Consider the following 25,195-nt stretch of genomic DNA (forward strand, 5'->3'; position numbering starts at 1 on the left):
TTATAGGATACAACGAAAGCAGTGCTTAGAGTGAAATTTATAACTGAAAATGTCTACATTAAAAATGCAGGTCTCCAATCAATAATCCAGACTTTTGTCTTAAGAAACTAAAAGAGAACTAAACCCAAAACAAGCAGAAGGAAAGAAAGAAAGCTTAGAGCAGAAAGAAATGAAATAGAGAATAGAAAAACAGAGAAAATCAACAAAACCAAAAGTAGTTTCTTTGAAATGTTCAACTAGATTGGCTAGTCTTCAGCCAGGCTGTCCAAGAAAAAAAGTAGAAAGCTTCAAATAACTAAAATCAGGAATGAAAGAGAGACTATTACTACTAACCTGACAAATTCTCTAGAACTTCTACATTTTTCAAAGGGTGAATATGAAAGCATCGGAGGGAAACTATTTGGTGATTTTCAAAAATGGTTATCCAGAAAGAAATGTGCAAATTTCACAATTGCCTCTTGTGAAAGAAAGGGAAATCCTCTCTGATTAAGTATTTTCTATGGACTGGCTAATGCCCTTGAAAACAGGAATAACAAAAATAGTTCTAAGAGGAAAGGGACAAGAAATTAAGTGGATATTCTTCACTGGAATATTTTTAAGTTTAATACACAGTGAAGAAGCCTGATAACCCTGCAGGCTAACATAATCAGTGTCTAGTTAACCTTCCTTTTAGACCTAACTTCTACTGCCATCTTGTGGCAATTAAAAAAATCCAAATCTATTTTACTCAAGTTATCCTCCATCTCTTGACCAGAGGTTTTCAATGACTTTCTATTGCTTAAAAAAGTTCCTCCTTATCAGTTTGAGAACAGGAATATCATTACTTGAAAAGTAGTAATATATCTCTGGATACATGGAATCAATGTCTGGAGAAAAACAAATGGCATTATATTATGCACAGAAAATGCATAATGGCATTATATTTGCAGAGAAAACCAGAAATCTGCTGGTATCTGCACAAAACATGTTGGTTTCTGACCCTTTTTTTTCCCTTCTCACCAATATAAGAGTCCCTGGGAGTGCTTCTTCCCTGCAGGCCTCTGGCTCCCTAATGGACAAATAATAAACATCAATTAATAAATATATCCCAATTCTCTGGCTTCCATATTCTGTTATTTCTCTATATCTACACATTGAAGCATATGTTGTTCTGCCAGAATAGGCATGCTAGTCCAAGAAGGATACACACTCTATTACTTCCAAAATGAATTATTACTGTTAATTCAGTCATTGAAAAGTTTGCACTACTTTCATCCCATTCATTCTGTTAGCTTCTTTTTTAATTTAATTTAATTTATTTTTAAAGATTTTATTTATTTGACAGAGACAAAGCAAGAGAGAGAACACAAGTAGGGGAGTGGCAGAGGGAGAAGCAGGCTCCCCACTGAGCAGGGGGCCCGGATGCAGGGCCGGGATCATGACCTGAGCCGAAGGCAGATGCTTAATGACTGAGCCACCCAGGCGCCCCAGATTCTCTTTTTTTATTAAGACATATTTATTTATTTTAGAGAGTGAGAGTGAGTGAGTTTGGGGAGGGGTAGAGGGAGGGAATCTTTCAAGCAGACTCCCTGCTGAGTGTGGAGCCCCACCCATCCCATGACCCATGAGAGCATGAGGTCAAGAGATCATGACCTGAGCCAAAACCGGCCCAACTGACTGAGCCACTCTGACACCCCTCTCTGTGTTAGCTTCTAACATTTTTTCTTTTTAGCACTGCCAAAAGAAAAGAGTCCAGGCATGGCACTGGATAATTTATACCAAAACCAATATAAGCTTAATATTCTTGCCTGACATCTTTGCTTTCATTTAGCATTAGAAATCAAGATAGCAGGAGGGGAAGAATGAAGTGGGGGAAATCAGAGGGGGAGACGAACCATGAGAGACGATGGACTCTGAAAAACAAACTGAGGGTTCTTGAGGGGAGGGCGGTGGGAGGATGGGTTAGCCTGGTGATGGGTATTAACACCCAGTTCTGCATGGAGCACTGGGTGTTATATGCAAATAATGAACCACGGAACACTACATCAAAAACTAATGATGTAATGTATGGTGATTAACATAACATAATAAAAAAAAAGAAAAGAAATCTCAATCTGGGAAGAGAAGGTAAATATTACTTACTTGTCTATTACTTACTTGTCCCAAACTACTAAAGCCAGATATTCTGTAAGGGATAGATTCCACTGAGGGGGACCGACTGTACAAGGTGAGACAAAAAGAAAACAAACAAACCTGTGTGAAACTTGACATAGACCTAAAGTCTCCTCAGTCCCTACCTCTGACGTGTCTAGGTATTTCTTTTATCTTCCAACTTTTGCCAGCAGTTTTCATGTGGCTGTGTAGGCTTCCTACTCACCTGACCACCTGGCTGCTATGCTGAGAACTGGGTCGTGGAGTGACTGGAAGAGAATCAAGTGAGGAATGAAGAGCTGCCATCCATGTCGTGCCCTGCCCTGCCTAGCCAACCTGTCACAAATGGGCATCTGGTTGTATGTTCTTCTCATATCATACACAAAATTAGGAAAATCTCATTATAGTCTCTGAGAGGAAACTACCCTCTATATGGGAAAAGGAGATTTATTCATCTCACATAGGTATTTGGGCAAACAAATGTTCTCTACCTGACTGTGAGGGAGAAGTAATGCCCACTGGTCGAGGTGTGGCCAACCTGCAAGGGAAAAAAAGATGAAGCTCTAAGCAGAAGTTAAGTGTCCTGTGAGAGGATCAATCAGATCATTGTCTATAGAAATAACAGCTTACTATCTGAGCGCAAATTGCTTACTATCATGTATTACAGGTATCATCTCAAAATATGGAGGCAAAGTTTCCATATGAGACTCCTTGGCTCTCTAACTCTCCAAGTGAAACCTTCTCTACTGCCCGTAATAGGAGAAATTTTGAAGTCCTCCTTTCTTCCTTCCCTCAGTGCCTTACCAAGTACTCTCAATTTTACATGTATCTATCCATCTGTTCATCCACTCATAAATCCATCATTCCTTCACTCCTGCCAACCTCTCATCCATCTCTCTAACAAGTATTTATTGTTTATACATCCTCGATCCTGAGATTACAAAGATAACTAGAATAGAGTTCCTATCTTTGAAAGGTTCACAGGCTAGTGGGAGAGACAAAAATAAATAAAAGCAATGTTTAAATGTTATGATGGGTAGAGCAGAAGTACCGAAGCATGAAAGAATACTAGACTGTAACTTCTGTGAGTGCAGGAGCCATGTCTCTTAACCCACCAATACAGGGCTGAGGTAAAAAAAAAACATTTAATAGTTGGTAGCTTACAGACTAACTGGTGATGTACACCCAGCACCTGGCATGGTACCTGATAAAAAAGAGGCACTTAATATTTGTTGAATAAATAACAGAACATCAAACTCTGCTTAATGAAGTCTTGACAGAGGAAATGATATGTGAGTTGAATTTTGAAGGATGAGTAGGATTTCATAAGAGTGAGCATTACATTCAAGATTTCACTTCAGCCCTTTTCAGTGAGTAACTGGAGAAGTGAAAGATAAATTCACCAACCATCTCCTTCACCTTAGAGCCCACACAGGTGTTGCAGTCAAGAGTCAAAAAAGAAGAGCAATTTTCAAACAGGGCTAGTATGGGGCCTGATAAAACTGACCTGCTTCCTTGGTACCGATTTGGAGATTCCTGTAGGTGAAAAAAATGGGAGTGAAGGAAGCTGCAGCTAGGATTAGGGTTCTAATCAATGAATGTTAACTTGCTAGATAACTAAGCTGCAATGTCCTCTAGCTGTGGTTGCTAAGATTCCCAGTAGGAGAAAAAATAGCAGCAATGTTTCCCTAGGAAATTATTAGCTTTTTTTTTTTTTAAAGATTTTATTTATTTATTTGAGAGAGAGAGAATGAGAGATAGAGAGCACGAGAGGGAAGAGGGTCAGAGGGAGAAGCAGACTCCCCGCTGAGCAGGGAGCCCGATGCGGGACTCGATCCCGGGACTCCAGGATCATGACCCGAGCCGAAGGCAGTCGCTTAACCAACTGAGCCACCCAGGCGCCCGGAAATTATTAGCTTTGACGGAATGAAATTTTAGTTCCTTTTCATAAAAACACATTGGGAATCCCAAAGCCTGATTTATGTGGGAAAATATGGAGAGTCTATGGGGGAGAGAAAGGAAAATGACAGGATAAAATGTGCTAGAATAGTTATAGCAATAGGATCAATAGGAAAATCATATAAATACAAAGAACATTCTTAGGAAGAAAGAAACGTCTAGGAAATAGAGTTGGATTGGAGGAAGAGGAAGGGTCCTAAGGTGCTTTGGGATTCTTGAAGAGAAATTTTAAGTTACAACAGATGTCTCTTCAATAAGAGAGTTTCCTAAATGGTATGTCGTGACTTATTGATGTTCGAGAATGGGTTACCAGTGTGCTACATACTGATCCTTTCGGTCCTCCTAGCTCTTCTGTGGCCTTGACCATTTATTACAGTGCACTTGTATAAATATTATCAGTTATTTATGCCACGATGTGGAAAAGGTTAGGAAACATTTTCTATACAGTATCTAGTCAGCTAGATAGATGGGAAAAGTAGGAGAGAAAATAATAGTAAGGAAAACCTGTTTCATTCACCTTTAGAATGGCAAGACATTTCTTCAGTTCTCCATTTTCCTTCTTTAAGACTGACAGCTCTCTAGGCAAAAGATGGAAATAATCATCTCCAGGAGGTCATGATACAAACCCCAGTTTTTATTGTTGTTGACATCTAGTTAATGCTTACAGAGAGATGCTTGCCCCTATACAAGGTATCTCTGTCAGAGATCTAGGGATTCAGTAGACAGAGGCAGAGTTTGATGGCCGGGAGAATCAGGTGGACAAAATAAGCAGTCACTGGGTACGATTTCAGATGAGTTTACATAGAGTTCCATTTCCTCTCCACACACACCCCTGGCCTGCTGCTGTCTGAAAACGTCCATTAAGGATTCCATCTTTTGGCTTAAGATTTCCAAAATATGCTCTCCTAGAGGTAACATTTTATTTATTTATTTTTTAAAGATCTTATTTATTTATTTGACAGAGCGAGAGAGCACAATCAGGGAGAGCAGCAGAGGGAGAGTGAGAAGCAGGCTTTCAACTGAGCAGGGAGCCCGATGTGGGACTCGATCCCAGAACCCTGGGATCATGACCTGAGCTGAAGGCAGATGCTTAACCATCTGAGCCACTGAGGCACCCCTAGAGGTAACATTTTAAATGCTATCTCTCGTCTTTATCACTGAAAAGCTATGCCTGATTTCTCCAAAGAAGCAGTTTTTGACAGGGAAGTACAAAAGGAAAGCTATAAAGTGAGGAGGGCCCCTACAGGGAAGAAAGAAACAAAATGGGGGTTGAGGGGACCAAAAATTCTGTACCTGATTTACCCAAGACAAACATAAATACATGCAGCAATGTTCGGGCTTTGCAACTGTAAGGAAATAAGGGCTACAGCTCCTCTGAAAGAAAAAAAAGCTCTCTGGTGATTTAATTTGTCACTTACATTTCCTGGTTGGTCACCGTCTGCTGTGCCTCCTGCATGGCTGCTTCTAACTTTGTAATTCTATGCTTATAAAAGGCGATGAGGAGATCTGTTTGTTTCTTCTGGAAACTCCACACCTATCAGGGAAAAATAGATCTTTGACATACACCCCCATAACTCCTTTCCCCTTAGTTCTGGCAACAAAGGGAAATCCATCAATTCATCTTTTAATACTGAGCATTTTCTTCCAGAGCATCTGGCCTAATCCATGATTCCCCAAAACTAGAGGATTTGGCAGTAAGGAAAGCGAAAGTTTCTCATTTCCAGGACAAGGACTTTTTAATATCTTAATGAGAATATTCTGGCATGGTAGAACGGTCCTTTAAAAACATAATCTTTCATCTTGAGCAAGAAGAGTGATACCAAAAAACTTTTTCAAGCTTAGAACTGGTTCTGACCTAACTTGTCTACTATTAGTCCGGACTCAACTTCCACATTACAGCTATTACAGAACACTGGTAACCAATTTACTTTCCCCAAGGTATTCACACAGGGGCACTTGCAGGCTGTTTATGTGGCTACAGTAAAGGGCAAAGAAGCACGGAAGGAGATTACCTATTCCTGAATTTTAGTTCTGGGCATGGGCAAATAAATTTTTCTTTTTTTTGCTTTGTTTTACCATTTGATATAATGATGTGCCTTTCAGGGGATCACTGAATCAGAGCAAAAGTTAATATTTAGAAAGTGTTTTAGCTTTGTCAGGCTCTACTTTTGAATACACAGCAGTATTTATGTCTCATCTGCTTCCCTCCCTACTCAGACTAGAAACCTTTTGTCTAAGGTCCTTCCCTAGATCTTGGTACTTTTGTCATAAATTTTTTGTTCACCCTTAATTTCCAAGTTGCTTTTGCCACCTCACTATGGAATTGTTCTTAAAAGTTTATATAGGCTCTAGGCTCTTTCCTTTCCAATCAAAAGCAAACTCAACTAATTCTAGTTACATAAGATTTCATTATAGTCTTCTTTAGTTTTTTTAAAAAGTGGTTGTTTTCATAAAAATAAAATATTATCATTTAAAAAAATCTGAACAGTGCAGCTGCAGAAAAAGCCACTCAGAATCCCAGGAGTTACTTAAAGTGGCAAGGGGTTGTGGAGCAGTAGGAGACAGTATCCCAAACATCTTAACCCATTCTTGGGAGCAGTTTGCAGTGAAATACGCCTGATCCTAACTCAATTTACTTCAAAGGTATTGGTAAACTCATTATCTACCTTTGACTCTCACAACCTATTGGTTTGTGTTATCTTTTTTTTGTCTTATCTATCTTTTATGAAACTGACTCCTTCATTTCATAGTATCTAAAGGTCTTAGTATTTTAAATTATATCTCAAGGTAATCATACAGTTGAGTAAAGGAAGTTTCTCTTTATAGAAGTATTCCACCTAAAAAATTAGCTAGGAATGACAGAATTAAATATTAGCATTTTGTAGCTCCTATTGAATTAATGGATCCATGTAAAGTTCATCATTGGCTACCATCACACAAAACAAGAGATGGAAGACTATTACGTACCTCTTGGAGGAGCACAACACTGCTATAAAATAGGCTTGCCTCCCACCCACTCTCCCACCCTCCCACCCACCCCCGGATTAAGGAAATACAAAGCACAGACCAGCATTATTAAATGACTCCACGAGGGTACAATGAACAAAATCCACACTGGGAACAACTCTGTAGGACAAAAGACCATTTTCTTCAATAACAATAAAAAAAGAGGGACACCTGGGTGGCTCAGTGGATGAAGTGTCTGACTCTTGATTTCAGCTCAGGTCATGATCTCAAGGTCTTCAGATGGAGCCCTATGTCTGGCTCTGTGCTCAGCTGGGAGCCTGCTTGAGATTCTCCCTCTCCCTCTGCCCCTCCCCTGGTGCACACACACTCTTTTTCTCTCTCTAAAATACATAAATAAATCTTGGGGCGCCTGAGTGGCTCAGGTTAAATGTCTGCCTTCAGCTCAGGTCATGATCCCAGGGTCCTGGGGTGGAGCCCCGTGTTGGGCTCTCTGCTCAGTAGGGAGCCTGCTACGCCCTCTCCCTTTGGCTCTGCCTACTTGTGCTTGTGCTCTCTCTCTCTCTCTCTCTCTGTCAAATGAATAAATAAAATCTTTTTTTTAAAAAAAGAGTTAACTATTTGGTCTTCAGAGTGCGGAAGTCAGGCATTCCAGGCACAGAGGTATGAAACTATACGGTGCATAAAAGAACTGCAAAGAACTAAATCTACCTTATAGATTAGGTAATAAATAGCCTACAAAAGAACTTACGTTGGTATATAAGATGTGAGGTAGTCATTGTGGATGTGATTGGAGAGGTCAGGAGAAACCAGACCATTAAGAGAACTAGGTGTCACTCTGAAAAATCTGAAATAATAGGTGATGAAAAGCCACCAAAGGGTCTTGAAAAGGCAGTCACATGTTCAGATTTATAATTGAAGTAGATTATTGTGGGGCTCAAAGAGAACAGATTTGAGCAGAAAAGACCCCTAAAAATGCTTCCTTATCAAAAGCAGTTAGAGGACTGTTAATAAGATATCAGAGGTACCCACTCTGAATAGGAAAACCATAGCAGCCCACCAGGTAGGAAGTTAAGTTGTTTTTTGTGGTTTTTTTTTTTAAGATTTTTTATTTATTTATTTGACCGAGAGAGACACAGTGAGAGAGGGAACACAAGCAGGGGGAGTGGGAGAGGGAGAAGCAGGCTTCCTGCTAAGCAGGAGCCCAATGCGGGGCTCAATCCCAGGACCCTGGGATCATGACCTGAGCCAAAGGCAGACGCTTACTGACTGAGCCACCCAGGCACCCCGGGAAGTTAAGTTTTGAGTTGCATAATTTGTGATCAAAGCAATATTACTTCTCACACTACAACCTCCTGCTCAGTAGTACTTTTAAAAAAACCTCAAGTATACTGATTCAGAAGTCCTAAATATTGACAGATTACCTCCTACTTCTCAGGTAAAATAATTTTAGACTAAATAAACCTTTCTTGTTCAAAGGCATCATTGATTATCTCAGTTGTTCAATTTTTAAATTCAAGTAAGGGATGAAGAACTGGTCTGGTCTATTGATGAGATCAGGCCTTGACCTGATTTTCTCAAATGGCATATGTGGTAATTACTTACGTATATGGTAGCAAAACATATGACCTCAAAGTCAGCAAGCTACTGACCATGGCCAGATGCCTGTTTTTGTAAATAAAGTTTGCTGGAACACCATGACCATTTGTGTACATACTGTCTATTGCTGCTTCTGTACTACAACAGCAGAGTTGAGTAGTTGCAACAGAGACTGTATGGCCTGCAAAGTCTGAAATATTTACTGGACTTTTAAGAAAAAGTTTATCAGGGCGCCTGGGTGGCTCAGTTGGTTGAGCGTTCAACTCTTGGTTTTGGCTCAGGTCAAGACCTCATGGGTCATGATCTCATGGGTTGTGAGATGGAGTCCCATGGGCTCTGCGCTCAGCAGGGAGTCTGCTTGAGGATTCTCTCTCTCTGCCCCTCCCCCCACTGAAGTGCATGCTCTCTCTCTGTAAAATAAATAAATAAATCTTTAGGGAAAAAAAAGAAGGGGCACCTGGGTGGCTCAGTCGTTAAATGTCTGCCTTCAGCTCAGGTCATAATCCCAGGGTCCTGGGATCGGGCCCCATGGGGGACTCCCTGCTCGGCGGGGAGCCTGCTTCTCCCTCTCCCACTCCCCCTGCTTGTTCCTTCTCTCTCTGTCTCTCTTTCTCTCTGGCAAATAAATAAATAAATAAATAAACAAAATCTTTTAAAAAATCAATTAAAAAATTTAAAAAAGAAAAAGTTTATCAACCCCACACTAAATTTATGAAAGTCTTTATATATCCATTTCTGTCTTTTTCTCTGAATTTTTTTGTGTGTGAATTTATATCTTTCCCTCTTTTTCTTTCAATCTCTCCTATTTCCTACTCTATTCAATGTCCTATTTTGTCTGTTCTTCCTATTTATATTTATTTAATGGACATTGGGGTCAGTTGTTCTTAATTTTAAGATGGATGGGCCCAAAGAATGGGAGAAAATGTATGCAAATCGGAGCACCTGGGTGGCTCAGTTGGTTAAGCAGCTGTCTCTGGCTCAGGTCATGATCTCTGGGTCCTGGGACTGAGCCCCACATTGGGCTCCCTGCTCAGTGGGGGAGTCTGCTTCTCTCTCTGCCCCTCCCCCCACTCGTGCGTTCTTTCTTGCACGCTCTCCCTCTGTCAAATAAATAAATAAAATCTTAAAAAAAAATAAAATGTATGCAAATCATATATCTGGCAAGAGACTTGTACCTAGATAGAATACATAAAGAACTCTTACAACTAATAGCATAAAGACAATCCAATTTAAAAATGGGCAAAGGATCTGAATAGACATTACTTTAAGGAAGATATATAAATGGCCAGTACCACATGAAAAGATGCTCAACATCATTTGTCATCAGAGAAATCCAAATCAAAACCACAATGAGATACCACAGATAAAAACAAGAGTTGGTGAGTATATGGAGGAATCAAAACCCTCATACACTGCAGGTAAAAATGTAAAATATTGCAGGCATTTGAGAAAACAGTCTGGCACAAAACCAGACAGGGAGACAAACCATAAGAGACTCTTACCCTCAGGAAACAAACTGAGGGTTGCTGGAGTGGAGGGTGTGGGAGGGATGGGGTGGTTTGGTGATGGACGTTGGGGAGGGTATGTGTTATGGTGAGCACGGTATATTGTGTAAGACTGATGAATCACAGACCTATATCCCTGAAACAAACAATACATTATATGTTAATTAAAAAAAAAACGGTCTGGCATTTCTTCAATAATTTAAACATAGAGTTACCACTTGACCCACTAGTTAACTCCTACATATATATCCAAGAGAAATGAAAATATATGCCCACACAAAAACTTGTACACAAATGTTAATAGCAGAATTATGCATAATAGCCAAAAAGTGGAAACAACCCAAATATCTCTCAACTGATGAATGAATATGTGAAATGTATACCCATCTATACAATGCAATATTATTTGGTCATAAAAAGGAGTGAAGTATTAATGAAGTCTTAATACATGCTACAACATGGATGAATCTTAGAAACATCATGCTTAGTGAAGGCAGTCACAACAGATCATACATTGCAAAATTCAATATTTATGAAATGTCCAGAATAGGCAAACCTATAGGGATAGAAAGTAAATTAGTGACTGCCTAGGGCTGGGGAGGGCATAGAGGATTTGGAAAGTGCCTGCTAATGGATACAGGGTTTCTTCTGGGGGTAATAAAAATGTTCTAAAATTAGGTAGTAGTGACTGCATAATTATGTGAATATACTAAAAACACTGAAATACATACTTCAAAGGGGTGAATTTGGTATGTAAAGTATATGTCTATAAAGTTGTTATTTAAAAGCTAGGCAGGGGGTGCCTGGGTGGCTCAGTCGATTAAGCCTTCAGCTCAGGTCATGATCCCAGGGTCCTGCGATGGAGCCCCACATCAGGCTCTCTGTTCAGCAGGAGTCTGCTTCTCCCTCTCACTTTCTCTCTGTGTTCTCCCTCTCTCTCTCAAATAAATTAAAAAAAAAGAAAGAAAGAAAAAAGCTAGGCAGGTATTTTATACTTCCCTTTGAAAACAACTTAAAAATACAAAATTCTTTCTACTTATATGATCTTTATTTTCCTGTAGGTTTGTGACCTTCCATAATCTACTATGAGTTTTTTTCCACATTATTCTTTAAACTAATATAGTACTTTACAGCTTTCAGAATGCTTTCATAGACTTATTTCATTGGATCTTTATAAGAACCTAGATGAGTATTATTATTTCACATTACATGTGAGGGCGTATGAATGAATCAAAGAAAGTTTAAGCTAGCAGGCAGATTTAGTTTCAATATTTCTACTTCAATAATTTTCTCAGTATTACCACTTTACCATATTTCATATACTACATTAAGGGAAAACTCAGTAGGAAAGATTACTCAATTAATTCTTTCAAAAAGTATTTACTGGGGCACCTGGGTGGCTCAGTCCGTTAAGCATCTGCCTTCGGCTCAGGTCATGATCCCAGGGTCCTGGGATTGAGCCCCGCATCAGGCTCCCTGCTCCGTGGGAAGCCTGCTTCTCCCTCTCCCTCTGCCTGCTGCTCTGCCTACTTGTGCACTTCTCTATCTCTCTGTCAAATAAATAAATAATTCTTTTAAAAAAAAAGTATTTACTGAATCCTACTATGTTCTGGTACTATGTCAGGAGCTTATAGAAAAGATGGATAAGATTAATTAATACTGCCCCTATTCTCATGGAATGATGCAGATGAGCAAACAGAAAATTATAATATAATACAGCAATATGGTATTGTATTGTAAGTACTGTGTGTACTTATCCCTGTATATGTTTGGGGACAAGAATATTCTAGACAGATGAACAGCATGTACAAAGGCCCAGAAACAACAGAGAAAATAATTTATATAAACAATTAAAATAAATTCACTGTGTCTATATTATAGTTGGGGGTTGGGGGACAGGGTAAGAGATGAGACTAAGAAGATAAGCAGGGACCAAAACAGGTCTGGCTGTCTGGGACATGTTAAAGGTTGGACTTCATTCCCAGAGCAACAGTTGTACTGAATGGTTTTAAAGTAGGGAAATGAACTGATCATAGCTATATATTTTTTAAAGATTTCATTTATTTATTTGAGAGACAGAGAGCAAGAGAACATGAGGAGGGACAAAGGGAATGGGAGACTCAAGCAGACATGGAGCCCATCTCACCACCCTGAGATCACCACCCAAGCAGAAACCAAGAGTTTATCAATTAAATGACTATGCCACCCAGGCACGCCCTGATCATACCTATATTTAGAATGATTTCCTGGCTTGGGCACCTGGGTGGCTCAGTCGTTAAGTGATTGCCTTTGGCTCAGGTCATGATCCCGGAGTCCCAGGATTGAGACCAGCATCAGGCTCCCCACTCAGTCAGGAGTCGGCTTCTCCCTCTGACCCTCCCCCCTCTTATGCTCATTCTCTCTCACACACACAAATAAATAAATAAAATCTTTAAAAAAAAAGAATGATTTTCTGGCTTCAATATGGAGAATTGATACGAAAAGAAAAGACTAGAGGTCAAAAGATCTGTTAGGAAGCTACTACAATAATCCAGGATAGAAACAACGATGAATTGGGGCGCCTGGGTGGCTCAGTTGGTTAAGCGACTGCCTTCGGCTCAGGTCATGATCCTGGAGTCCCGGGATCGAGTCCCACATCAGGCTCCCAGCTCAGCAAGCAGCCTGCTTCTCCCTCTGACCTTCTCCCCTCTCATGCTGTTTCTCTCTCTCTCTCTCAAATAAATAAATAAAATCTTTAAAAAAATAAAAAAAAGAAACAATGATGAATTGAACTAGAAGGCTGGAGATAAAGTAGAAAGATTCAGGGTTTTTTTAAAGATTTTATTTATTTATTTTGGTGGGGGAGGAAGTGCACGTGCACACAAGAGTGGGGGGAGGGGCAGAGAGACAGGGTGAGAGGGAGAATGTTAAGCAGACTCTGCGTTGAGCATGGAGCTCGACATGGGACTAGATCTCACAACCCTGAGATCATGACCTGAGCTAAAATCAAGAGTTGGATGCATAATCAACTGAGCCACCAAGGTACTCTGAAAGATTCAAGTATTTTAGACAGACAGAAATAATATGATTTAATAATGGATTGGAAATGCAAAGAGAAGGGCGCCTGGGTGGCTCAGTCATTGAGCGTCTGCCCTCAGCTCAGGTCATGGTCCCAGGTCCTGGGATTGAGCCCCGCGTGTTGGGCTCCCTGCTCAGTGGGAAGCCTGCTTCTCCCTCTCCCACTCGCCCTGCTTGTGTTTCCTCTCTTGCTGTGTCTCTCTCTGTCAAATAAATTAAAAAATCTATTTAAAAAAAAAAAGGAAATGCAAAGAGAGGAAGGAATCAAGAATGACTTATAGATTTTTGGTTTGGTCATTCTGTGGATGGTAGTTATTTACCATGAGAAAGAATAGCCTGTTCTGTGTGTACATGAAGGGTGGGCCAGGTGGAGGGGTCTTAAGAATACTGAGTTAAGTTTGGGACATATGGAATTAGTGAAGATATCAAGTCAGCAAATGGATATATGCCTCAGGTTGGTGGGGGCAGGGAGCACTCATTCATTCAGCAAAGATTTACTGAGTGATTCCTAGGTAGCTAAACTGTGATCTTTGCATGGGATACAATGATGAACAAAACAAAGCCAGTCTCTGCCTCTTTGGAGCTTACAGTCTATGGAACATATAATAAGCACCTCAAAAATTGCAAATTATCCAAGTGTTATTAAGGAAACAAAAAGGTTTCTAGGACAGGGGCACCTGGGTGGCTCTTGATTTCGGCTCAGGTCATGATCTCAGGTCCTGGGATGGAGCCCTGATTCAGGCTCACTGCTCTGCTTCTTTCCCTCTCCCTTTTCCTCTGCCCCTCCCTCCGCTCTCACAGACTCTCTCCCTCTCTCCCTAAAATAAATAAATAAATACATTTTTTTTAAAGATTTTATTTCTTTATTTGACAGAGAGAGACACAGCGAGAGAGGGAACACAAGCAGGGGGAGCAGGAGAGGGAGAAGCAGGCTTCCCGCAGAGCAGGGAGACCGACTTGGGGCTCAATCCCAGGACCCTAGGATCACAACCTGAGCCGAAGGCAGATGCTTAATGACTGAACCACCCAGGCGCCCCTAAATAAATAAATCTTAAAAAAAAAAAAAGGTCTCTAGGACAGAGCATAAAGGGGAGGTACCCATTTTAAATACAGCAGTCAGAGAAGGCTCCATTTAAGCTGAGATCTTTACTGGACATAATAGAATTGGAAGTGATCCCTATGCTGATGATAACTGAAGCACGGGAGTAGATGAGATTATCCATGGAGAGTGTAAGTGTCTAGTATAGAACTTGAGACATATAACTATTCAAGAGATGGACAGAGGAAGATAACTACAAAAGAGAGAAAAGTTGGTTACAATAGCCAAAGAAAGAATATTTTAAGGGGGAGAGAGTGGGCCTAGATTGCTGCTGAGAAATCAAGTATGGTAACAACAACAAAAAAGTATCCATTGGGTTTGATAACAAGGAAGCTGTTAATATCCCTAGCAAGAACAATTTCAGTGAGATAGTCTAAATGAAGCCAGACTGCAGAGGGTTGAGAAGAGGTTTGGGAGGTGAAGAAGTGAACAGAATGTAGACACATACCTACCAATGCACTCCAATGTGTTTCTCTTTCTGAAGATTCTCCACAATATGCTTTTGTGAGTGTCATCAATAATCCTCAGGTTGCCAGATTCAGTCCTCCCTCCTTTGCCCTCATCTTCATGTCTCAACATTTGACCCAGCTGGTCATTTCTTCCTTCTCGAAACATTTCCCTTTCTTAGTTTCTGTGATACCATACTCTCCTTGCTTCCACTCACTCACTGCTACTCTTTGCTAACTTCTCTTCCTCCTCTACCTGATCACTAAATGTTGAAGGGGCTCCTTCCCTGGGTGATCTCATTCAGTCCCAAGGCTTTAAGAACATTCTATATCCTAATGAGTTCCATATTTATATCTCTATCCTTGACCTGTGCCCTCAGCTTCAGAATAGTAACTTTATCCACCTTTGTGATTTCTCCTCCTGGAACCCTAACAAGCATCTGTAACCTAATACATCCAAAATGGTATTTTCCCTCAAAAGGTCTTTTCAGCCTTGGTAAAGAGTATAATTATCCCATAAATTTGTCTTGTTTTGCTCAAGACAAAAACCCAGATGTCTTCCTCAAATCCTTTCTTTTTCTCATCTTCCACATCCAAATCAACAACAGTTCTACCAGTTCTTCCTAGAAAACATCTCAGATTTGATTACCCCTCTCCATTTCTATTCCTACCACTTTAGCTCAAGAAGTCTTACTTAGATTTCTCCCATAGCCTCTTAACGTGGTCTCCCTGCTTCTACTCTTAACTTCTCTATGGTCCATTCTCCACTCAGCAGCCAGATTCCCTTTTAAAATTATATATCAGATAATGCCATTTCTGTGCTTAAAACCCTTCAGGGGTGTCCACTGTGACTTAGAAGAAAATCTAAATTCCTTACCATGGCCTACAAGTCCCTATTATACAGGTTCAAGCCTCTCTCTCTGACCTCACCTTGAACCATTTCCACCTCCCTCCCAGCCTTAATGTGCATTCATTCATTTAACAAACATTTCTTATTCACTTAATTTGTGCCAGGTACCTCATTGGCCATTGGGCAATACAAAGTTGATACCTGCCTTTCAAAAGTTTCAGTTAAGTGAGAGAAACAGACATAAGAACAAATAAATTAAAACAATTTTGCAGAGGTAAGAAAGAGCAAGGGTTATAGGATTACAAAGGACAGTGCAAAAATCTGCCTACAGGAATCACGGAAGGTTTTACTGAAGAAGGAACAATTACTGGATGCATTTGAAAGATGACTAGTTATGGATAAGGGTGCAGTCTATGACCTAGGATTAGAAGAAAGCTCACAGGCCTATAGGAGGCTCTCTAATCCCCAAAGATACTTAGATAGTTTTATCTAGAGGTGAGTAAAGATTTCAAAACAGGAAGTTTTAACTATTGGCCATGGAGTAGTACAGCAGAAAAATGTCCTTGGCAGGTCATTACAGAGATCTGGGATGATTAAAACACAAGTGGATATTTAGATCAATATGCCATTCAATCATTTAACAATTTTTGAGTGTCTATTACATATTAAGAACTATCCAAAGAGCTGGGTGTATAACAACAAACAAAACCTACCAAATCTCTGAATTTATGGAGCCTACATTCCAGTGCAGGATTCAGACAATAAATAAGTATATATTAGAGATAAGAGTTATAATGAAAAATAAAGCAGGGTAAGAATTAGACAGTGCTGGGGCTACCATTTGATATATGAGAGTCAGTAAAGGTCTGACTGAGAAAGAAAAATCTGAGCTGAGGCCTGAATGAGGAAATCTAGATATTATTTGGATCAGTTTTTCAACTTCACAGACTAGGAAAACACATTTTCAGACATTGCTGACTTCACCAAACTGGCCCTTCACTAAGGTGATGATTAACTGACACTTTCCATTTATTTTATCTTGATTATTTGACCATGTGTAATTGGTCTCTTGATTAGGCAGGTTAGAATTCAGACTACATATAATTTCTCTACTGATCATTAGCTAATCCTGAGTTTAGTTATTAACCAAAAGTCTGCTCTTTCTCTTGCTCACGTGACCTTGTTTACATTTCTCCTTGAGTCTCAGCTAGATTTTATCTCCCCATAATGTTAAATAGTATCTCAAATATGATGGCTCACCCAAGCAACTAAAAGCATAATGCAGCGAAAGCTTTAATTCCCCTTCCTCTATTTCCGGAGTTAGGATTGAAGGGTGAGACACCAACAAAAAATTAAATCTACTATCTTCAGCCAGAACATGACAAAGGATCATCTTCACATTAAGGAAAGGACTACTCTTCTAAGAATGAGAAGTAAGAGTACAGAAAAAAAAACAGTGATAAAATTTCTCAAGAAACATACCAAGATAGAAATCCCATTAAACTATAAAATAATCTCAGTGGAGAACTGGAGAGTGGAAGGAGAAAACCAAAGTTTTTACAATTTGGGAACACTCAAATGGTTATTCTGTCTTCTCTCCACTTCCTACCACATTCCTATTGCTCTTGACCAAGTCAATGGTATGCAAACATATGATGCATCAGGAAAGAAAAATATTTTCTAAAATTCAGGCAACCAATTCTAAACACGAAAAGAATTAAATATATATGCATTACTAAAAAAGATTACTGAAAAATGAGACTGGGGAACAAGAAATCCCATCTTGAACATAGGTCTTTAAGCAAAAGTTTGAGAGCTAGCCCACTAAATCCACTGACTACAGGGTCAGGCCTATATATCCAAAGCAATTTTTAGAAGATTCATTAGACTGCACAGAAAGATGATAAAGCTTTTAGAACCTTCTTTATTCTTTTTTGGGGGTGGGGGGAGGAGCTGAGGGAGAGGGAGAGAGAGAATGTTAAACAGGCTCCATGCCCAGTGTGGAGCCAGATGGAGGTTTGATCTTACAATCCTGAGATCATGAGCTGAGCCATTATCGAGAGTCAGACACTCAACCAACTGAGCCACCCAGGTATCCCTAGAGCCTTCTTTATTCTTAAAAATTATTTAATAGAACCAAGAAGTATAAGGCAAGATATCAGCTACATAGTGGTTTTTACAGTCTATCACAGGTTTGGGGTCAGTAAAAAAGTTAACTGTTGAGATTTGTATCATTAGGTAAGAAAGCAAATGAACAGTCAATTCTCTCCATTGTGTACAAATACAAAAATACTGTGTACAAATAAATCAAAGAGAATCTTTGATTTAAAAAAAATAAGATGCAGGGGCGCCTGGGTGGCTCAGTCGTTAAGCGTCTGCCTTCGGCTCAGGTCATGATCCCAGGGTCCTGGGATCGAGCCCCGCATCGGGCTCCCTGCTCGGCGAGAAACCTACTTCTCCCTCTCCCACTCCCCCTGCTTGTATTCCCTCTCTCGCTGTGTCTCTCTCTGTCAAATAAATAAATAAAATCTTAAAAAAAAAAAAGATGCAATTAGAATTTGCCTGGTGAATCTGATTTTCTTCATTTTTGTTTCTCATACCTGAGAGATGTGACTAAAATACTGCAAAGCTGTCTCCACAGGGCTTTTGAAGTATATCTTCTCCTGAGGTTTCAGCTATGAAGAGATTAAGACAAACACTGAGCATATCCACAATGGAATGAAATAAGATACTGACAAATATGGCAAAGGCTGTATCACTCTTTCTAAAGCATCTGGTATTATTCCACTATGCTAAGTATGAGGAAGCTCACCACTGTCCTAGGAGATGTCGATTTTATGTTCTAATCCTCCTTACCTCATGCTTCTATAGCAGCCTCCCACAAACAATTCTACCTGTTGTTTAACTGTTCCCCCTTTTTTTACAATTGCTATCTGTGAGTTTTGTTTCTTTTCTTTCTTTTTTTTAAATTTCAGTGCTTAGTCACTCATTAACTGTACTCCCTGTATACTTCCTACAGACCAGGAATGGTATAAGATAGTTTGTGGCAGGGGGAGAAAAACTTACATTATCAGAAAGAGCCAGATGCTTGCAAGCAGTTCCACAAACAGCACATTTTTCTAGGGGGAAAGGGAAAAAAAGTTTGGTTCTTACGGGCAAGAGGTAAGATCTTCCTAAAGTACATGGTAACTGTCAAGTAGGCTAGCAAGAAACAGGTTCTTACTGAATTTAGGATATTTTTGTACTATAAAGGACATCATCTTGAGCTCTGTTCTCAAAATCAGTATTTCCAAACTTGTATGTTGATGACAAGTACGGCTTTCACACTGTAGCTCTACCCATCTCCTCTTTTTTTAAAAAAAGATTTATTATCTATTTTGAGAGAGAGAGAGTGCACACATTGGGGGAGGGGCAGAGGGAGAGAGAGAGGGAGACAGACTCTCCAGCAGACTGCCCACTGACCTGGGAGCCCGAAATGGGGCTTGATTCCAAGACCCTGAGACCATAACCCAAGCTGACACTTAACTGACTGAGCCACCCAGGCGTCCCTGCCCATCTCCTCTTTATGAATTCCCAGTTTTCTTCTGCAGATGAGGGGGCAGCAAAAGTACTAGAGTAAACTTATGAGAGTACTAGGAAGAACACAAGAGTACCAGTGGTTTCAACTGTAGGTTGCTCTTTTTTTTCCCCATCTACCCGACAGTAGGCACACTGTAGATACTATAAGAAACTCCCCAATTATTCCTGCCCTGTTCTCACTTTGTTAATATTCCCGGAACTTGCTTTGAGGCTCTCCTGCTCTCATTCTCTAATTAACCCAATCTGAAAGATGTAAAAATTAAAATTCCTAATCCTTCTCTAAATTTTGGTAGCGGTGCTGGTTATTGGTTAAGATAAATGCCACATCAAGAGAAAACATCACATGACACAGGCTGCACCGAGACAAACCTCTCCAAGGTGAGCTGCTGTTACCATAGTAAACAGTTTTGTTACTTTAGCAGATAAGTTAAAAGGGTCACGAGATCCATATAAAGAAAAAAAAAAGCTTCTCCAGAGGCTAGTAACCTCCCTCTTCTTTCCTTGAGGACTAAAGGTTTTTCCCAGTCTTCCCTCCATATTATTGCCAGATTGAGCTAGCAAGTACAAAATGCAAAACAAAGAAACTTCCCCAACTCTCTATCACCTGCAGGATAAAGTTCAGGCTCTTCAGTCTTGTATATAGAACTTTCCATCATCTGTCCATTGCCTACCTCTCTAGCCTCATCTCTTAACCATTTCTTACTTTATTCTCTATGCTCTACCAATCCTAATGATGTGTAGCCCCCTGCACTATGGGTTTATAAGGGTTTATAATGTGGTATGCCTTTATATATACTGTTCTCTTAAACTAGAATGATCTTCCCTGCCTTATCCACTTGGCAACTCCAGTTTATTATTCAAAACTCTACTGAAGCAACAGCTCTTCTAAGAAATCTTTCCCTGATCAAAGCACCCTATCCTAAGTCCCTCTTCTGGGCTATTTCTATACCTTGTATGCATTTTAGCATGAAAAAAAACCTTAAATTCAAGTCTCATTTCTAAGACTTAATAGCTGCAAGAAGTTGGTCAAATCACTTATCCTATCTGAACCATTCCTCATTTGTAAATGGGTCTACTAATAACTACCTCCTGGGACTGTGGTAAGGATACATAAAATTCATACATGTGGAAAATACTTTTTATTTTTTTTTAAAGATTTATTTCCTTATTTTAGAGAGAGAGACAACACAAGCGGGGACAGGGGCAGAGGGAGAAGGAGAGGGAGACAAGCAGATTTCCCGCTGAGCAGGGAGCCAATTTGGGGTTCAATCCCAGGACCCTGAGATCATGACCTGAGCCGAAATCAAGAGTTAAACGCTCAACCGACTGAGCTATCCAGGCGCCCCTGGAAAATACTTTTTATTTTATTTTATTTTTTTAATATTTTATTTATTTGAGAGAGAGGGAGAGAACACGAGTGGGGTGAGGGGCAGAGGGAGAAGCAGACTCCCCACAAAGCAGGGAGCCCGACATGGGGCTTGATCCTGGGACTCCAGGATTATGACCTGAGCTGAAGGCAGATGCCTAACCGACTGAGCCACCCAGGCTCCCTGGAAAATACTTTTTAAATTGCAAATGTATCACTACCACCACCACCACCACCACCATTATCATCATCATCATCATCATTTCTAATCAAATTGATTTCACAGGCTAGACCCCTTCCCATCAGAAATGACTCTTGTTATCAACCAACCTTTCCCCAATTCCTATTCATTACACTTATTTTTTTCTCTATTCTCTAATTAGTCTGATAACCTGTGGTTTTCCCTGTCACAGGTCTCAAAACACTGACAAGTACTTTTGGTGTTCAAGTATTAGATATTCCATTTGCTAAATTATTCTTTATTAATGGGTGCCTCAAATGTCCATAATCAATGGCTTCCTACTGTATCCATACTAACTTTGGCCCAATATGTGATTTTTATCCCAAGTCACACAGAGAAATGGCTAATCATTATTTCTAGATTGAAAACATTTTTGCCTGAATCTGAAAACAGTTAAGGCACTCACCCAGAGTCACACACTTTTTACAGAAAATATGGCCACAGCTGGTGACAAAGAAATGGTCCCCATCTTTTCGGAAACACTGGTTGCAGTGAAACCAATCCATTCTGGAACAAAGAGAAAGAGGAAAAATAACTTGGAGCATAATATAATTATGGCTGTTCCAAAATCTATGTAACAATGTTTGCTTAGCTTCTGTTATCTTTTGGGGATATAGGCACTATTATTGTGGGTATTCCAGTTGGTTGTATGGAAGTACATACACCTCTGAAGTGAAAAAAAGCAGACCACAAACTATGTTATACCATTTTTAAAAAAGAAAAAATACATATATATTTAGAAAAGTAATGGGACAATGAGATTTTTTTTTTTGAATGGTAAGATGATGGGTATTTGTGTGTGTGTGTGTGTGTGTGTGTGTGTGACCTTTACATTTTTTTTGTTTTCCAAGTTTTCTGGATTAATTCATGTACTAATTTGTAATCAGAAAAAAAAATCTTAAAAAAAAACAAACACATCCATTTCTTTCCTAATAGTTCCCTGTGATACAGTGAGGTGGAACAAGGAGGAAATAGTGGACCAAATAATAGATCTCATATTAGCCACTCAGGACATATTTTATCTAAGGGAAACATGGTTTGTGAATGATAATGTTGCCTCAGCTTGTACACTTTCCCTTCTACTCTACAGACACTCAGAATCATAGATCTGGAAAGGGCTTCAAAAATCATTTAACATTTTGTCCAATGCCATCATTTTTCAAAAGATATACTGGATGTTCACAGAAATTCAATGACTTGTCCAAAGTTCCATCTTTAGTTAACGTCAGCTCTAGGATTAGAACTCAAGTCTTCTTACTCCCTGTGTCAGGCTCTTGCTACCACATCAAGTAAGCCTTTGTGTTAGAGAGGGCAACCATACATCCTGTATTTTCTGCCAATACTAATCCCATCCATATAATTGGTGAGATACATAATTATGTAAATGTGACTTTGTAAGATGTTTAAATGAAGAAATTGACATATTACAAAACATTAAAAAGATTTTTAAATGAAAAAATTGACATTAAAAAAACCCACATTTTAACACATTAAAAAAACATAAGTGAGCTGAAACATATTGAGCTGTAATTAGTTTATACATATAATGAATTCACATGTTTTGTTCCATGAATATGTTATTTAAGAATATAGTATCTATTAGTTTGATTTCCTTTAAAATTACATTAGGAAAATAACCCAAACAGAAGGTAACATTTTCTTCTCCACCTAGGTCTTTTCTTTAAAAACGTTTTTTAAGCAGCTTATGGAGAGGTTCGCTAAAAAAATGATGGCTAGTTTGCACCACACTTTAACATTTTTGTCACAAAAAACAAGATTCACAATAAAAACTTGCTGAATAATCAGTTCAATGCAAAGGCATTATACAGGGCCATGAGCTTTAGATTTCGATTTATTGCTCACAATACACTAACTTCTACCAGGAGGTGAGTCTGAAGAACTACTGAAAAGGCCCCACTAAATATACCCTGCTTTGCATAAGGGCAGCGACAACAGTGTTAATCAAATGAGTTGTCCACAGGAAACCCCTTATAAGAAGGGCAGTTAAGGGCTTGTGAGGGCAAGACTTGCGGGACTTCTAGAGGTGATGGCGATTTAGCGGTCTCATGACCACTAGTTCTTTTCTAGCTGCATTCCCTACCCGCTTGGGCGCCACGATCTCAGAGGCCCTCGGATCTCACCGAAATCATCCAGTTCTCCTCACAAAGAGCTGGAAATGGCGGGAAAATACACAGCAAGCCTAGCACCAGCCAGAAGCAAGAGGCTGGGAGTGGCCGCGACGGCTCGTGAGAGGCGTGGGCGGGGCTCGAGGCGGGGGGGGGGGGGCTGAGTGGGCGGGGCCCGGGGCGTGCGTGAGGCGTGGGCGGAGCCCACGGCCGCGTACTAAGCTGGAAAGTTGGGTTCGCGGTAGCAGGCGAGAGGCAAGGGTGCCTCTTCTTGATAGTTGGGGAAAATTTACCTCGTTTAAGAATGGGAACAAATGAGGCATATGGCCTAATTCCATACAAGTTACTGTGGAAACAAGGTAAGAGTAAACCTAATAATATTCCTATAGATAATAACACACTAGAAAAATGTGGTCACAGAGCAGATGAAAATTTCAACCACTTTTTAGTGAAGTAAAATAATGGATATTTTGAAAGAATAGCATAAATCAGAAAAAAAGCTAAAAAGTGATATGGATAGAGAATATATTAAATAAGAACCAACAAATCTCAGGAAAAAATTTATAACTTTTTTCAGAAATAAAAGAATGAGAAAACACAATTAATGGCTGAAAGAATAGTTTTTCTTTTAAAAAAAGGTAAAATATTTTAAGAGAAAGTGATAGATACAGAAAACAAGCAAAAGAAATTTTACACACACACACTCAAACACATTTATTCGTCCGAGGAAAACCAGAGAGCAGTGTAGTAGAACAAATATTTAAAACAAAATTTGGAACAAATTTTCCTGAAATAAAATAAGACTTAAGTCTGCATATCTAAAGGGCACACCGTATATAGGAGAAAACTGACCCAGAACAGTCAAAACCAAAATATGTTTTTAAAAGATTTATTTATTTTGAGAGAGTGAGAATGAGAGAGAGAGAGAGAGTACATGAGAGGGGGGAGGAGGGTTAGAGGGAGAAGCAGGCTCCTCGCTGAGCAGGGAGCCCGATTCGGGACTCGATCCCGGGACTCCAGGATCATGACCTGAGCCGAAGGCAGTTGCTTAACCGACTGAGCCACCCAGGCGCCCCCAAAACATTTTTTTTTTAAGATTTTAATTTTTTGAGAGAGAGAGAGATCACGAGCTGCGGGGAGGGGTAGAGGGAGAAGCGAGCTCCCCGCTGAGCAGGGAGTGGGGCGTGGGACTCCATCCCAGGACTCTGGGATTATGACCTGAACCGAAGGCAGATGCTTAACCAGCAGAGCCACCCAGACGTGCAAGACCAAAACATTTTCTAATAAAATGATTGGTCTTAAAGATAAAGAAAGACCCCTTTGAACATACAGACAAAAAGTACTAGTCACTTATAAGGGGAAGAAAAGTATATTGACATCAGACTTCTTTCTCTACAACAGCACTTCATTCTAGAAGCAATGAGGCAGCATTTTCAAGATTTTCACAAAGAAAATATGATCCAAGAACTTTGTTTCTCCTTACATTGTGTTCGAGTATAAAGACTGCTGACAAAAAATGTGAATATGAGCTTTCCACTAAGCAGTGGTTCTCAAACTTTTTGGCCTCAGACCTCCTTTACATTTTAAAAATTATTGAAGACCCTCTTCCCAAAAAACCTTTGTCTATGTGGATTGTATCTATCAGTATTAATGGTATTGGCGATTCAAACCAAGACATTTAAAAAATATTTATTAATCATTTGAAAACAATAATAAGCCCATTAGGTAGTAATATAACCCATGAAAAAGTTATATTTTCCAAAATAAAAACTAGTGAGAAGAGTGGCATTGTTTTACAGTTTTATGATCTTTTACTATCTAACTTTATAGAAAGCAGCTGGGCTTGTGCATCTGCTTCTACATCCATTCTGTTGCAGTATGTTGTTTTGGTTGAAATGTGTGAAGAAGATCTGGGCTCACACAAAAATTTAATTAGAAAAGGCAATAGTATTTTAATAGCCTATTCAGGTAATTGTGAAAATTTTCTTTGACACTCCACCAAAATTCAAGTGGGAGTTTGTTAAAAGCTAGTTGTGTTGTGGGATCTAACACCATATTAATGAATGTGTAACATCTTATGTTAAACCAAACCAGTCATTTAGAAAATATCGGTTCACTGAGTTATATACATTGACATATTTCATTATACAATAATAAATATTGACACATTTTATTATATAATTTTTAAAAATTATTTTTGTTAATATTACTACTTATGTCATTAGAAAAATCTTTGAATATTGGGAAGTTGTCAGGCTCACAGTCGCAGATACA

The 25,195-nt window shown here is 39.5% G+C and overlaps 1 protein-coding gene across 1 annotated transcript in view; it reads right to left on the bottom strand.

Moving 5' to 3' along the window:
• The window catches only part of RNF212B (ring finger protein 212B), a 28,885-nt gene extending 5,878 nt beyond the window's left edge, over positions 1-23,007 (bottom strand). Inside the window, exons 1-11 of the mRNA XM_028114887.2 lie at positions 22,937-23,007; positions 21,202-21,302; positions 18,676-18,728; positions 18,210-18,284; positions 5,508-5,623; positions 4,607-4,667; positions 3,638-3,666; positions 2,622-2,668; positions 2,357-2,399; positions 2,137-2,197; positions 1,000-1,048 (exon numbers count right to left, since the gene is read on the bottom strand). Coding sequence (XP_027970688.1) covers positions 1,000-1,048; positions 2,137-2,197; positions 2,357-2,399; positions 2,622-2,668; positions 3,638-3,666; positions 4,607-4,667; positions 5,508-5,623; positions 18,210-18,284; positions 18,676-18,728; positions 21,202-21,301 — 634 coding nt within the window. The 5' untranslated portion in view covers position 21,302; positions 22,937-23,007. The remainder of the gene's footprint in view (positions 1-999; positions 1,049-2,136; positions 2,198-2,356; positions 2,400-2,621; positions 2,669-3,637; positions 3,667-4,606; positions 4,668-5,507; positions 5,624-18,209; positions 18,285-18,675; positions 18,729-21,201; positions 21,303-22,936) is intronic.
• Between the last annotated feature and the right edge of the window lie 2,188 nt (positions 23,008-25,195).

This window comes from Eumetopias jubatus, unplaced genomic scaffold (genome assembly GCF_037043125.1).
Source record: "Eumetopias jubatus isolate StellerSeaLion01/CBP00866 unplaced genomic scaffold, mEumJub1_p1.0 scaffold_7, whole genome shotgun sequence".
Classification (NCBI taxonomy): domain Eukaryota; kingdom Metazoa; phylum Chordata; class Mammalia; order Carnivora; family Otariidae; genus Eumetopias; species Eumetopias jubatus.